Genomic DNA, 15,407 nt, shown 5'->3' with positions numbered 1-15,407 from the left:
AATAGCGTCTTCCTGATCTGCCCTCAATATCATTGACAATTAATAGCTTCTCCCATTACTGTAGACTTAATAACAACCGTGGTGTGTGGACATCCCCAACACCCTCATTTACTGCCCCTGCTCATTCTTCCTCACGACGAATTACTCGGAGCGGAGACATAAAAACAGGACACCACCCTAAAATCATGAAGCAACCTTCCTCTCTCACCCCTCTGACCCAAGTAAGAAAACAGGCAAATTACAACTTCCAGAGGGAAGATCACCTAGTCTCGCGCCACCTTTGATAGTCGGAGCCACAGAGACGGAAAGCAACGTGCTAAGGTCACACAGCAAGTTCTTGGGAGTCTGAATCCTGATTGTCTTCCCCAAAGACTGTACAACCCTCTGGCTAAATTCCATGCATGTAGGGACAGCCCCCGCAGGTACACACAGAGTACCTGGGCACCGTGAAGGCCGTGCTCCAGGAACCATGGGTTAGAAGCCAAGGGGGTCAGAGCTGACTGCTAATCTCAAGGCTCTGAACTTCAGGGGTGATGATGCCCCCCCAGTTCTGGGGAAAAGGTAGTAGTCTATCATCCAGAGCTCTCTGTATTTGGTCCACACAACAACCCATTCCACAGATGAAGAAGCTGAGGCTCTAGGAGGCTAAGTTGCTTTTCTAGTGGTGATGGGGCCAAGACGGGGGCTCACATCTGCCACTGGAGCCCAGACTCTCTACATGTGCCTCCCTCTGGCTCCAGGGGCCCAGCCCCCATCAGACCTAACGGGCCACCTGGGGTGCCCCCTACCTTCTCTCCTAATCTCCCAGACTGTTCCTGCTCCACCCTCTTTATTCCACATCTACCAGCTGAAGCCTAGTCTCCTGTCACATCCTCCAGGAAGCCTTCTTGGCATAACCTCGTTCAGGCCTTTATCACCACCCCCTTCAGTTCATGTTTACTTGACCCTCCCTACCCAGCAGGATGGCATTTCAAGGAGTGACCTCAGGCCGGTCCTTACCTTGGAAGGCAATTCATTTTCACCACAAGTGCCAATCCTGGTCGGTTGGTAATAACTATCCGCAATCAGTGATGGCGCGGGAAGGGCAGCCAGCAGGTGCCACCGAAGACACTTCTGAGCCACACTGAGCTCCCAGATGGCACAGCCTGCCTCTGACCTTTCAGCCTGCCCCTGGGGCCGCTGCCATTTATGGGGCACATCCCCTGCACCAGACCCCACTATCAAACATGGGCTGGAACTGAATCTACCCCACCCCAGAGTTCTAGCTCTTAGCCTCCACTCTGTGCCTCTGGGAGTCTGGGCATCAGTCCCGGCCTCGGTTTCCCCTTCTGTAAAATGAGGGTGCTGGTCTGTGGCTTGGTTCCCCAAGGTCCCCCCTTGGCCCGCCTTGCATGATTTACATTGTGTTGTCTCCCAAGGGCAGACTGAGACAAAGGAACATTTAATCAGATGTTAATACAGGTAAGAGGCAAAGGTGTAAGCCAGGACAAAAGGGAGCAGCTAATTAGTTATATTGTTCTGACAAGGCCTTCCCCAAGAGTTTCAATTAGGTTGCTTCTCGTCATAGTAGCTGTGTTGAGGAGGAAAAGAACAAGAAAAATCACAGGAAAGAGGCAAAGTGGCCCCACACCTTTTGAGACAAATCCAAACAGGTCAGAGCTGGAAGGATCTGACCTCCACCCCGGGGCCCACCACATCACACTTGGGGAAATGGGGCCCAGAGGTGACAAGTCAGGTAAGTGAGAACCCGCGCTTCCTGTCGCCCGGACCAGCACCCTATTCTAAGGGCGCTAAATCTGGTGGCCATCAGCTCTCTGGATAGGAGATCCCCCTGGGGAAACTGAGTCTGGGAGGGGCGGGTGTGGTCTGATGACCCGGCGAGGGACAGACAGAAAACCACAGGGCTCTGGTTAGTAAGAGAAGATAGAGGCACCTGCTTGGTTGGGGACCAAACCTCTTTTCACTCCCGGCCCAGCTGGAGGCGGCAACAGGCCTGGCAGCCTAGGGGAGGTGACATCTGCTGCACACAGAGGCAGAGCCCCGGCCAGCCTGTGCCATGCTGGACCCTGGGACAGGCCCTGGCCGGCTCCCACCACCAGCACAGCCCACAGCGCCCACCCCCCGCAGGATTCCTGCTCTGTCGGGCCGGCCGCCTCCTCAAAGCAGCCTTTATGACTGTGAAATCGGCCCTGCGTGGTCGGCCTCCAAACCTGGCCGACCCGCCCGGGGCACAGGACAGCCTGACCTCCAGGCCTGTCCCCGGCCTCCCCTCTCCTCCGAGCCCCTCCTGGACGCCCAGGTTCCTCCTCGCGCTCTTGGGACAGCGCTTCTCATCATGCCCTTGAGAGTCAGTGGCAAAGGGCCCACTGTCCCCACCTCACAGGGGAGAAACTGAGTCCGGTGGGGAAAGGAACGTGTCCAAAGTCACCCATGTAGCAACACCCGAATGGGATGGGAATCTGAGGGGCCTCTGGGGTCTCTGGGAGCTGAGACACGCCCCCAAGGGTGGTGAACAGACTCACCTCGGGACTTCATCCCAATGAAACGGTTCTCCACGATGTCAATGCGGCCAACGCCGTGCTTGCCTCTGTGGGGAGAACGGGTCCCTTAGAACCACATGCTGCCGCAAGGAATCGAGTCAGACGCCACCCACCTGGCTGGGCTCTCAGCTGCAGGACGCCAGAGCCTACGCGCAGGGCGTCAGGCACCATCCCAGGACCCAAGATGCAAAGGACCTTGGAGCCAGGTCACCTGCTTCAACTGCCCACTGTACACTTGGGGAAACAGACCCAGAGAGGGAAAGGATTGCCAGGGTCACACAGGGAGTTGGCAACTTCTGTTGCCTCTGTCCTGGGGCCTTGCAGGGCACCAGCCCTCCCCACTGCTCATCTTTCCTGTTACCTGGGTCTGAGGTCTGGCAGAAAGCTCAGAAGCTCTAGTTGGACTGTCCCTAGGGGCAGTAGACCCCCGGGGGGGGGGTGGGTGGTGGTGGTATTAACCTTCCAAGGCTGAAGGCCACCAGAGGCTCCCATCAGACCAGGAGACCCAGTGCCTGTGAGCCCCACCAAGGCTGCCTGTCCCCCGTAGCCCCTGAGCCTCAGGCCCAGACGCGAGGCACAATGGCCTGTGACAGCGAGGGCCCGAGGGGGCGGTTTCCCAGGAGGCCGGGCCAGGCTGTGGGCACTCACGCGACTTCATTCAGGTACACGAAGAGCTCCAGGGACGTGCGGTGGGTGGTGCCGTCCTTGACGTTGGTCACCTTCACCGGGACCCCTAGGGCGGGAGGAGAGGGCAGTGGGCCTGCGGGCTGCCACCCCGCCCTCTCCCTCTGCCCGCAACGCCTTAAATGGATCTGACAGATATGGACTCCAAATGACTCTTTGAAAAGCCCTGTGCAGGTTGGGGCCTGCTGGAGGGGGAGAAGGGGCGAGAACGCCCCCCAGCATGAAAGGGCAAATGCAATAAAAACGCGCCCCCCACCCTCCCCATTCTCTCTGTCCCTTTTGCATTTAGGGGCTGTGAAATTGGAACCAGCCCTGAACTAATTGAATTTCACGCTCCACCATTGTCTTACGCCGGGGCACCTTCTGTCCCACCAGCTACCCAGGCCGCCTGTCCGAGGTGCGGCGGAGCTCGTGCTCGTGCGCGCGCCTGCATGCACACGCACGCACGCACGCACGCCCTCGCAGCCCCCTGCCATGTCTGCCGGCTGGACCCCCGCGCCCCCCGCCGCCCCGCCCCCCGGACCGCCGCAGCCCGCCGATGGCTGGGGGGAAGCGGTGCCCGCTCCCGCGGGCGAGGCGTCGGTGAATTCTGAGAAGTCGGGTCTCGGGTGGCAGGAGGGCAGGAGGGAGGCGGCCTCGGCTCGGGGAGGGGAGGGCAGGGCCGAGTCAAGGGGGGTGGCAGGGAGGGGGGGGCAGTGGGTGGGTTCAGGGTTGACTTTGAATAGCAAGGGGCACTTTCTCGAGCGGTGTGAAATGAGCAATAAATGTATTAGGGGGCTAACAAGAGAGCTGTAACAGTGACAAAGGAAAGCTGTTCAAAGTTGGCGGATAATCTCCCACCCATCTGCCCAGCTCATTACCATGTAGCCAGCGACCGGGTGCCAATCAGGTCTCAATAGCGGCTTTCGGGTCTTTATTAGCCAGGCGCCGCTTGGAGGGGCTTCCCTCAAGGCGCTGTCACCTCGCCATTCTTCACCCCCATTTCCAGGGGTTTTATAACTTGGTTGTAAATTGCTATTAAATGTAAGTCTGCCCAATAATGAACCTTAAGCCCCTCTCGCCACTGCCCCCCTCTCCCCTCTCCCTTTCTCTCCCTCCCGGTCCTATTATGGCCGTGGACGGGGCCTGCCCCAGAGAGGGGCTGACATTGTTGGTGCTGCTGCCGGAGAAAGCCTCTTAGCCTTTAAAATAGTTAATAATTAGATTAAAACTTCAAATAAATTAACTAGAGGGTGAATGGGAGTAGTCGGGGACGGCTCCTCCCGTCTATTTTTTTTTTTCCAGACGGTCCCCAAATCATTAAAATGGATCACGTTTCTTCTCCGGTTCAGCCCTTGGGGCTGCCCTATTTCTGGAGGAAAGGCTGCCAGAGCCTTGTGTCTGGGACCCCCACTGCCTCCTGCCTGCCTCCCACCTTCACCCAGGCTCCCCCCCTGGGGTGGGGGGGGGGACGGACCTGCCGGAGGTGCTGCCTGGGGCCATCCCGCCTGAAGATGCCCGGCACCTGCAGACCAGGCCCGGGTCAGACAGAGTGGGCGCTCGGGGCTCCAGCTCCGTCAGGGGCCTCAGCCCATGGGCCCTTTGGTCCCCAAGTGGTGTGAAATTCAAGGGTTTGAATAGATGGGGGGAGCAATGGAGATGCCCACTTGCTTGGCCAGGCTCTCGGGAAAGGCCAGGAATATTCAAGCACTAATAGCTCTGTTTCCCCCCGCCCCCACCTCACTCTGCACACCATACTTGACACCTGTGAGCATCATTTCCACGACCTATTTTAGGGGCAAGTGAGCCTGAGGCCCAGAGGGGTGAAGTTGGTTGTCAAGGTCACACCAGCATGAGTGAGGACAGGGATCTGCCCCTTCCCCATCCTCGGTCCCTGAGGTGCCCTGGGAGGGGCAGAGTCCCTCTCCCTCTGCTCTGGTCCAGCCGGGGCAGCCGCCTTGTGGATGGACTGTCCAGCCTCCTTGTCTAGGCTTGGGATGCCCTCACGCCCCCTCTTGGATCCTCCAGCTCCTGCCTAGCACCACCTCCTCCAGGAAGCCTCCCTGATTTCTGTAGCTGTCAGGACAGGTCTTCTCCTTGGGTGCCCTGAGCCCTTACTCTGAGCCTGGTCCTGCCCCTCTCATCACCAGGCTCACCTTGCATTCACCTCTGTCCTCCATGGCAAGAGGTGTGCCTGGTGCCAGGCTCAAGACTGGGCACTTGGGCCAGGCCAGCAAACATGTCTTGTTGATAGCAGCGAAGATAAGGAGATCAGGATACCCATCCACGGCCAAAGGGAGCAAAAGCACTGGCGGTTTTGAGTTCGGGGTAAAGGGGTGGGGTACAGCATAGGACCAGCTGAGGCGTTAGCTGGGGGATCAGAGGGGCCCCTGAGGCCGGCTCTCTAAGACCCACCGTTTACTGAGCACCTCCTTGGTGCCAGGATCCTGTACAGGACGCATCCCTTACAGACCACATTCTACATCATGAAAATGCCAGGCAGCAGGTGCTTCTATCCCCAGTTTACCGAAGAGGACACTGAGGCCCACGAAAGCTGAGTGACTGTCCAAACTCCCAAAGCCACTGGCAAGTGACCACTTAGGGACTGGAATGCTCTCACTCCAGACCTGGTGCCCACGACCCCGTGTGATGGGCAGCTGAGGATGCTTTCCTCTCAAATCTGGAGGCTTCTATGGACCACGCCATCCGGGGAAGGAGGTGGTTGGGAGCCCCTGAAGCCCCTGCCTGAGCTCTGGCTTCCAGAAACACAGGAGGGATGCAATGGGCTCGTGCCCAGGCTCCCAGGCAGAGGGGAGAGGAGCCAGGGCTCCAAGAGCCCACTCCCTCGAGTTCTGACAGATGGGCACCTACCTTTCTTGAACTCGATCTCAAGGATGTCAGGGCTGTTGGGGGCTTTGGCGGGGTCCTGGGTCTTCGTGTAGAGGCCCGGAGGCGCTTGGTTCTGACAAAAGACAGAAAGAAGTTGGAGGATGGGGTGTCCAGAGCCAAGCCGTACCCCGCCAGTCCCCGCACACCCTGTGCCCCACCTCCCGCAGAGATCTGCACCCCTTCCCCAGAACCAGGGGCCTGTGGCACCTGCCGCCACCTGGCACAGACCCGTGGGCTTCCCAGCCCCCAGCCCGGAGCTGGCCTCGCTTGCCAGGGGCCTGGGAAACAAAGGGCTCGAGAAATCAGACAATTTTTCCCCTCAACTTGATCTCATCTTTTTCTTCGACGCCCCCACAGCTGGAGGTAGAATAGCAGCAGAGGAACAAGTCAGGCAAGAAAAGTGTGAGTTTGGAGGAGCGAGGCAGGAGTGGGCTTCCCGGGAGCGGGTGCTCGCTCTCCCAGGCGCGGAGAAATGGGGTTTATTCTGCACTGACCGCAAAGCTAATGACTGCGCGTGACCCCAGCAGGTGCTCTGGCGAGCCGAGCCGTCCCCGGGGTCCTCGAGGTTAATACTCACGGGGAGAAAAGAGAAGAGCAAAGCAAAAACCCATTTGAAAACACATCAACCTTTATGTATATTTTTCCTTGGGCGTGTTGGAAAATGGGCCTCTCGTCTTGATGCAGCGGGCAGAGGGGGCCACTGGCTGCCTGGGGCTCTCCAAAGTCCCTCCTGGCTCCCGAAGCCCAAGGCCCTGGGCTCCCCGCCACCCCCTAGCTGCGCTCGGACCCTGGCCACCCAGGGGAAAAGGGGGGGGCCTCTTGGCCTGACTGCTCCGGTCTCTCCTGTGGGCACCTCGGGGCCCAGCTGTTTCCACCTGGGACACCCCAGGACATGCCATTCTTAAATCTTTGCTTTCGAGACCCTGCGGACATTCACGTGTCACTTTCCATCTGCAGCTTCTTTTGGGTTCTCAGCAGCCCTGTTTGGTAAGAAGGTCAAGTGCTGTCACCCTATCTATAGATGAAGAAATACAAGTTGAGGGGGAGTGACTCCCCCATTCTCCACCGTGAGTTCTGTGCGGGCCGGGACCCGGCACAGGGCAGGAAACCCCGAGGCCGGCCACAGATATGTGCTGGATTTTAGAGTGGTGGAAAATATCCTCCAAGCCAGAAAGTCAAATTCCCCAGCTGCGGGGCCTTGGCCAAGTTGCCTTGCTTCCTTGGGCCTGTTTTCCTCACCTGCAAAATGGGGAAAGGATACCTGCCCTTGACTTTCTTACACCTTAAGCATATAGATGGTTTTTATGGTTTTTACTGGACATGAACATTACCCAAGAAAATGCCAGGGAAGACGGGTGCGAGCCGTAACCTGCTCTGCAGGTGGGGACTACAGCTGGAACGGACTCCTGGTGGTGCCTGCCTCCCAGAAGGGCCCCCCCCGCCCCCAGGAGGGATGGCTTGCAGAAGTGCCTTGGATCCCTCACCTGTGGTCACTTTGCTTGTTGGCTCTATGTCCGGGTGACCAGCCATCCTGGTTCTCGCACCCCTAGGCACCCCTCAGCCCTGGGCAAGGGCGATGGTTGGTCCTACTATAGCTCTACTCCTGAGCTCAGACGGGCCTGTGGTGGACCCGGCACCTCCAGAGTGCTGTGTGACGTGGGACCAGCAGCATCCCTTCATCTGTTTCATTTTTGGGGTGTGAATAAGGACCTAGAACTGGCCTCAAAGACAGACTCAAACAGGGAGAGGGTCCTTAGGGACCCTACGCCCAAAGCCTCCACGGACCAGATGGAAAACCAAGGCCAAAGAAGTGGCTTGACCAAACCATGTTGCCTGTCCCCAGCAGTGTGGGAACCCCACTGTGTGGGCACTCTGGACTCCCTGTTCTGTGCTCTTTCCATCACCTCCTGCTGTTTCCCAGCTGCTTTAGAAATCTACGGGCTGCTCAGCGCAAGGGCTTTGGCCAGAGACAGTCAGCATCATTAACGACGGGGACAGGCTTCAGGTGGTTTCGGAGAAATGCCCGGCTCCCCAGGCCCGGCTGGGTCCTGCCAACCACTGTATTCCTTGGGCACAGACAGGCCTGATGACCAACCATCCTTGGCCAAAAGGCAAAGTGAACAAGGGTTTGGGCCTCTGGGTGTCCAACGTGACTCCACGGCCCCTTTCCCCGCCTGCCGGGGTAGGGGGGGGCCTTACCGGCCCCCAGCGCAGGATGAACTCAAAGCAGGGTTCCAGCGCTGAGAGTCCCCACTCCCTCACCCACGGCTCCTTCCTCCTACCTCCACCTGCGCTGCCTGACCTTCTCCCGCCACCCTTCTCCACGAAGCCCCAAACGGAGGATGAGATGGCTTGCCCTTGGGAGGAGAGAGGAGGTGGGCAGACGCGCAGGGCGGGCGATCCGCACTCCACGGTGCAAGCCAGAGGCAGCTGGTGTGGTTTCCGACACCCTGACAGCGCCCATTAAATAAAATAACTAAATAGAAATAAAGTGACATTTGCTTTGCATTCCGAGGTGGCTGGGCGCCTGCCTTCTTTTTACTCTCCCTCCTAAAAGCCCAGTTCAAATGACAAATAGTTTGTTGCTGAGTATCAATACCATCTATTTATCCATCCCAGCGGGAGGGCTCACTTCCAATGTCATCTGGGGGGGGTTCTGGGGGGAGGGAAAAGAGGGAAGAAAAAAAGAGAGAGAGAAAGTGGGGGGTGGGTGGGGGGGAGAGGACGAAAGAAAGCATGAAACAGGGCCGAGAAGGAGAAATTGGAAGCAAATGGCCCATGAACTAAACCATGATGTAGAGGCATGATCGATGCTGCAAATGGTTTATTCATCCATCAGATATGGCGGGCCGGCGACTGAATGAACTCTTTCACTGTGTGCCCTATGAAGTTAAAGCAAGTAAATTTCTATCTTTCTTCGCATTAGCTGCCTCATTGCCCTTCAATCAGCCCTCACGGAGGCAGAAAATGGCTCCACCATCTGCCTTCAGACCCTCCCTTCGGCAGGTCTCGGGGCTTTTTTTGGAGAGGGGGAGGGGGCACCGGTTCCCTTAAGCTCTGTCTCCCCATCTCCTCCCAAGGGGGCCAGGGCGGCGGGGGGGTGGGGTGGGGTGGGCGCAGGAGCTCTCTCTGCCTGGAGGGTAGCACCGGGCCCCTAGCGACTGTCTCCTTATCCCGGGGATCCGGAGGACGATGCCCACCATGCAGGGGGAGGCCCGGGATGCAAGGGAGGGTCCTGGAGTTTAGCCTGGGGGAGCCCCCTGACAAAGGAGGGCAGGCCCAGAAAGCCAGACCCTGGGTTCCTCAGCCTCACCCCCCACTTCTCAGTGGGAATGAGGTTTCCTCTCTCTCACACCCAGCCCAGCCCAGCCTTCCTGGCCAGAGGAGAGGGGTCCTGGGAGGATCTTGGCCCCTTCCTCCCCAAACAATCTTAGCCTGCCTGAGGAGGGAGAGAGGGACCCCTGGCTCCATCCAAGATTGAGGTGTAGGGATAGGCCAAGAGCTTTCTATGCTGCAGAAGGGAGGTGCTGTGGTTTCCCACTGTGTGCATGAGGAATCAGAGGCTCAGAAGGTTGGGTAACTTGCCCAAGAGTGCACAGCAATAAGTGGCAGCGTCAGGACGCAGACCCCTGTTTCTTATCTCGGGGTGACTGATGCATCAACCTTCCCACCTTGATCGGTGGCAGAATCCTTAAAAAGACACTCTTTAGCACTGACGCATCCATCCACTGCCCTCATGAGCCAGGAGGCCGGAGGGAAAGGACCTGCCCGGGGGTCACAGAGCCATCTGTACCCCCACCACTGCCCCAGGGGCCGTGCCTCTGCTCCCCTAGTTCTGGTGAGAGTTCTACAGGCTGTTTGGAGGGGGGGTAGAGGGGACAGCCTGCCCGTGCACAGCTCTGCGTCTGCCAGGCTCAGCCTCCCCCGCCCCCCTTGGTGCTGACTGACTGGCTAATTAGGGGTGGTTGGCCTGAGTGTCGTGGGGTCAGCAGAGCATGAACTGGAAAAACCTGTGGCCAGCAGGCAGCAGCCCCATGGGGCCAGCAGGCCCCAGGGGGCAAGGGTGCGGGCTCTCTTGAGTGACACGGTGGGGCAGAGTGGAGTGGGGGTGGGGGTGGGCAGGGGGCGAAACCACAGAGGCAGGAGGGCCAGCTCCCCAGAGAGATATGGGGTGCCCTGGAGGTGAGTCACTTCTCTGGGCCTTGGTTTCTTGGTTTCCTTGCCCATAAAATGAGGACGCATACTGCCAGGAGCCAAGGAAAGTAGGGCAAGAAAATGCTAAACCGAGGCCTGGTCCCAGAACCAGTGGCTGGTAGTTGTTCTATTATCACCAACACTGACCGGGAGGCCGGGTCCCTCCGGGAGCCATCCCAGGACCCCCGGGCAGGGCTCCAGCTCTCCCAGCCTCACCAACACCACCAGGGCATCCTCCCCTCCAGCTGGCCTTCTTGGATCCCCCAGGCCCAGCTGCCCAAGCACACCCCCCTCCCCAACAGCACACTTCTTCCCTAACGTCAGACAAGCAGCCCACCCCACCCCCAAACCAGCCGAGCCAGGGAATGGAGACACATTCCCTCAGGGACAAAGAGATTTTTCTCTTCCCAGGATAGATTTCGTCCTGCCGCACCCCCTCACCCCCCATCTCCCACGGTGGCAGGGGGAGATACAAAGAGAAACCCCCCAGGGAGAGAAATCCTAAACTTCAAACAGGGCCGAGGCCCAGCCTGGCCAGTCTTGGAGGCTGGGGACAGGGGATCAGGGCGGCCTGCCTCGGGCGGGTGTGGAGCACAAACCCAGACAAATGGGTCCTGAGGCTCTAATCTGTGCCACCCCCCCCACCCCACCCCATTGCGGCAGCATCGGCCTGAGAGCTGGTGGGCACAGGCTGGGCCCTCCCACAAGTGTCTCATCTGCCTAATTGCTTCTTTATTGTCTTACAATCACACACTCTCTCCATGCTGCCCTGAAATATTTCCTTCCCCTATTCATCCCAGCGGCAATTAGAAAAAGAGTGCGGTGGGGGCGGGGGGGGGGGTCTCAAAATGCAGCAGCATGGAGTAGGCAGGCGGAGGGGGGGCCCGGCGGGGAGGATCGGGACGCAGGCAGGGCTCAGCCCCAGGCCCACACCCGGCCCCCGTGAAATTTCAAATTAGGCTACAATCACATCAGACAGCATCGGCACGGAGTAGCTACCACCAAAGACGGGCAGCCGGTTCACAGGAGACTGGGGGGGGCGGATTACCTTGGGGTTCTCCAGGATTCCAGCCTCGTAGCTGCAGGGGGAGAGGGAGGACAGGGGATCAGGTGGGGAGGGGCAGAGAGACACCCTCCCCCCCAACACGAGTCTGGTCTTCCCTTCTTTCTCTGCCCAAGCAGCTGCTGCCAACCCTGTCTGGAACATTCTGGGCCCACCACAGTTGGCTGTGGGAGCTGCAGTTTGCAAGAAAGAGCCTGGGACATTACCCTCCATCTTCTGGGGCACAGCCCCCGGGCTTCACATCTGGGGGGGACTTCACACATGCTGTTCTCCCTGCTTTAAACACATTCTGCCCCCTGCACCTCGGCCAGTCAGTCCCTCCTCATCCTTGAAGTTTATATCTCAAATGTCACTTCCTATGAGAAGCCCTCCCGGATACCCAGCCAAGCCCAGGTGCCTATTATCTCACCCCCTGCCCCCTGGGAGCCCTGCAGCGAGCGAGCAGCGGCTGGGTGAGGGGTGGGGGCGGGGACCGCCACCAAGGCTACTACATCTGCTCTGCGGAGGCAGATGCTCCCGGAGGTGGGGCAGGGCAGCGCACAGGTGGGACGCACAGGTGGGACGTCTTGCTTACCTGATGTGCATGAGGTTCTCGTCCATGCTCCACGGGTTCTTGGGGGTGACCGGGATAGGGATTCCGTGTTGCTGTGGGTGAGAAGTGACATGGGGCCGGCGTGAGGCAGCTTGAAGTTGGCCTGAGGGTCAGGCCCAGCTGCCTTGGTTTTCTTACAAGGCTGTGGACGTCCCCAAACTCTGGTCCTCATGCAGTCAAGACCGCCCCCCCACCCCCCTGGTGTCCTTCCTCTCCCCACACCCCCGGCTGCCTGGGGAATGAGTGAGGACTCCATTACTGGACGTGCCCATGCAGAAACTACAAGATTGTGTGTCTGAGATGTCATGGGGTGGATACTGACCTTGGGGTTCCTTCCAGAAGATTCTCCAAATCTGTACTTCACAGGCCCTGAAGCACTAGAACGTGCCAAGCAGTGTGCCAGAGGCTTCCCACTTGCTGACCCCCCTCTGCAACCCTATAAGCTGGGGGCAGCAAGGGTCCAAACTTCCACTGTAGATCTCAACCAAGGCATCTGCGCCCACCCGGTACTTAATGTTGCCCCGCCCACCCGGTACTTAATGTTGCCCCAGGGGAGGGGCTTCTAGCTCCTGGCACCTGTTTATGGTATCCACCTGACACGTTCTGGGAGCCACCCCTCTCCCCCTGCCTGGCACAATCACCATGCACATCACTCTGCAACCCTCTAAAGAGCATCCCGGGTACATCCCGTACCCCGCTCTATCCTCTCCTAGTGGTTCTAATTATGTCTTGTCTCCCAAATGCTTCCATTGTTGAAGGAGAAAACTCATCCCAACCGAGACCCTGGGTCTGAAGGCTGTTGGCGATCACTCTGAAGGCCCACCTCACTCAGCCTTTTGGATTAAGGACAAGGCTGACCCCTTAGCCACCCCACGCTGCCGTGGCTTGACACCTGGTTGGAATCCAACACACACATTACATTCTGCTTTCCCCTCCCCTTGCTTATGGGGCACAGAAGCAGCTAAGTGGCCCAGCCAGGCCCCTGTGAGGCAGTGAGACCCAACACTTTGCTTCCCAAGCCCCTTTTAGCACCTTGCCCCCCCTCCCCGCGGTCCTAGAACCTGGCCAGCCCCGGTCCCTGTAGCCCCCACCAGCATCACCCCGTCTCTCCCGATGGGGTTACCCTGATCTGCACTCCATCCCACTACGGGAGGAGTCCAGCCTCCTCCAGGTTTTCTTTATTACCACCTTAAAATTTCAAAATAAATGAAGATAAAACCTTCCAGCTGTTTTTTTTAAGTTTTACCAGGGGAATTGCTTTAAAAGACAGTCCATATCTATTCTAGGATTTGCATACTCTTCATTTTAAACCACATGGGCAAACAGGAACACCTCATTTAGAGGGTGCTCAATGTTGGGGGGGCCACTCGCCTCCCCCCAGAGTTGCCAAGCATCAAATGTACATGCTGCCCTTGGGCTCCCTCCAGGTAGAGGGGGCCAGGTGTGAGGACCAGGACCCCCTGCAGGAGCAGGAACCCCGCCACCACCACCCCCCCCCCTGGCTGGGGGCCGAGAGAGCCGGCAGATGGGTTCCCTGCAGCCTTTGTTTGGAAACAAACTCCCCTCCTTTGGGGAGGGGTTTGGAAACACTTTTGCCTTCTTTCCCACTGGCCTCCGTGGTCGTGGTGGGAACAAGGAGAGGAGAAAGGGAGGGAAGGCTGGAGGACAGGATGGGCAGCCCCTCCTCAGCAGGGAGAGACACACACATATGCCAAAAATAGCAGTCCCTTGACCAACGAGATTTTTATCCCCCCGGCCCCCCAAGAAACTCTCACTGCAACTGAGGACAGAAAACAAAACCACCTTCCACAAGTACACAGGCGACCACCCTGCTTTCCAGCCCCCTACCTTGTACACTGGCCTTTTAAAAGAAATTGATTACGGTGAGATGCTAACGACGGATGATGACTGGGGTGGGTACGGAAAGTGGAGTGAATGTGTGTTTGTGGGTCTCCTACCGCACCTTTTGGCCTTGGCAACTTACAGGTCTTGAAAACAGGGGGTTTTCAAAGCGCCATTGATTTTTGTCTTGTCTGAATCAGCTGCCTGGCTCTGCATTTTGGACAAAGCCCGGTTGCTGCTCAGTTATTCTGGTCATTTCCTGGGTGCAGAAACGTGGCCTCCCTCCTCGAATGTGCTCAGATTCCCCGGAGCTCAAGGCAGATACCAGCCGCCCAGGGAGGCTCCGAGGCCTGGGGTCCCCCAGACTCCTTTCCTCGCGGAGCTTTCCTGTTCCAAGGTTACTGGGGGTAGAAGCTCCGTGAAGGGGCTTCTTCCCCCAAATCTGGGAAGGAGGGCCAACAACACTCCTGAAATTCATCTTTGTTGGGAAAACCAGGAGTCGCTTTTGTTTGGGGCTTAACGGAAATGAAGGGCAAGGCACGGGTCACCCTGGCCTTCTCTTGAACCAGGACCACAGTCGTGAGAATGGAGATGGGGTGGGGGGGGTTCCAATTCATTATACTTAAAGATGAAACGTGCTCCATATTCTGTATTGAGGAGATGAAGGGGGGTGGGAAGCCTCGTCAACCTCGGTTCTCTTAATAGCTCTGCTATTTGACAATTTGTTTGGCAACATATGGGCTTGCTCTTGTAAACTCCCCTCTTAATAATAAAACAACAGATGGTACAGGAGCTCTTTCCTCTGAGCCCTCCAGGTCTTAATGGGATGCTGGCGGCAGGGGCAAAGCTGTGTCCCTGCCGTGTCCCCTACCACGCGGCACCTTGGCTGCTGGAAGAGCTCACAGCCAGCCCCAGTGACTGCTATTTAAAACCTCAGCAATTTTCTGGTGTGTGCACCGAGTTGCTTTCCCCCCCGTCTGATTGATTGAGGCTGTTTGTCAAGGGCTGCCATCGAGTCGCTAAAAAGAAAGGTACCCCGGGGAGAGGCTAAGGATCTTGATGCAAAACTTCTAATATGTTTTATTGCAACTTGTACTTCAAAAGGGCTGGCTCGACAAAAGCCTTTGTCTGCCACTGCCCCTCGGAGCGCCTACCTGCTCCTGGCAAAGCACCGGGGACAATGAGCAGCCAGGTAATTTTGGGCCAGAGAGCACCTCCCTCACACCTCCCACAGAGGTGGCAGGAGAATGGGAGGCAGACTGAGGACTCTCGTGGAGATGCCCAGCCCAAGCAGTGACCGCACCTCTGTGGGGCCAGCCCGCTGGGGACAGGTGCCACCTGGGGGGGGTCAGCTGGGGCAGAGATTTGGTCCTCTCCCCTACCGCCCCCCCGGAATGGGGATCAGCCCCAGCCTGGTGCTGCTGGTCCAGGTCAGCCCCTCCAGAGGGATATGCCCCCAGGGGGCAGTAGGCAAGGGCTGGGGGTGTTAGGGGAGACTCAGCCATACCTTTGCATACTCCATCAGATCATTGCGGCCCTGGAACCGGTTGTAGAACTCGGGCATCCTCCAGGGGGCGATGACCTGGGCGTGGAGCAAGGAGTCAGATGCGGGAGAGCCCGGATC

At 58.1% G+C, this 15,407-nt stretch overlaps 1 protein-coding gene across 1 annotated transcript in view; it reads right to left on the bottom strand.

Annotated features, from left to right (window-relative positions):
* Positions 1 to 15,407, bottom strand: part of ASS1 (argininosuccinate synthase 1) — a 50,675-nt gene that overhangs the window by 15,824 nt on the left and 19,444 nt on the right. Inside the window, exons 7-12 of the mRNA XM_021691748.1 lie at positions 15,291 to 15,365; positions 11,924 to 11,994; positions 11,335 to 11,365; positions 6,075 to 6,165; positions 3,189 to 3,273; positions 2,523 to 2,587 (exon numbers count right to left, since the gene is read on the bottom strand). Coding sequence (XP_021547423.1) covers positions 2,523 to 2,587; positions 3,189 to 3,273; positions 6,075 to 6,165; positions 11,335 to 11,365; positions 11,924 to 11,994; positions 15,291 to 15,365 — 418 coding nt within the window. The remainder of the gene's footprint in view (positions 1 to 2,522; positions 2,588 to 3,188; positions 3,274 to 6,074; positions 6,166 to 11,334; positions 11,366 to 11,923; positions 11,995 to 15,290; positions 15,366 to 15,407) is intronic.

This window comes from Neomonachus schauinslandi, chromosome 13, assembly GCF_002201575.2.
Source record: "Neomonachus schauinslandi chromosome 13, ASM220157v2, whole genome shotgun sequence".
In the NCBI taxonomy this organism is placed as follows: domain Eukaryota; kingdom Metazoa; phylum Chordata; class Mammalia; order Carnivora; family Phocidae; genus Neomonachus; species Neomonachus schauinslandi.
This window is presented reverse-complemented; position numbering and strand designations above follow the sequence as displayed.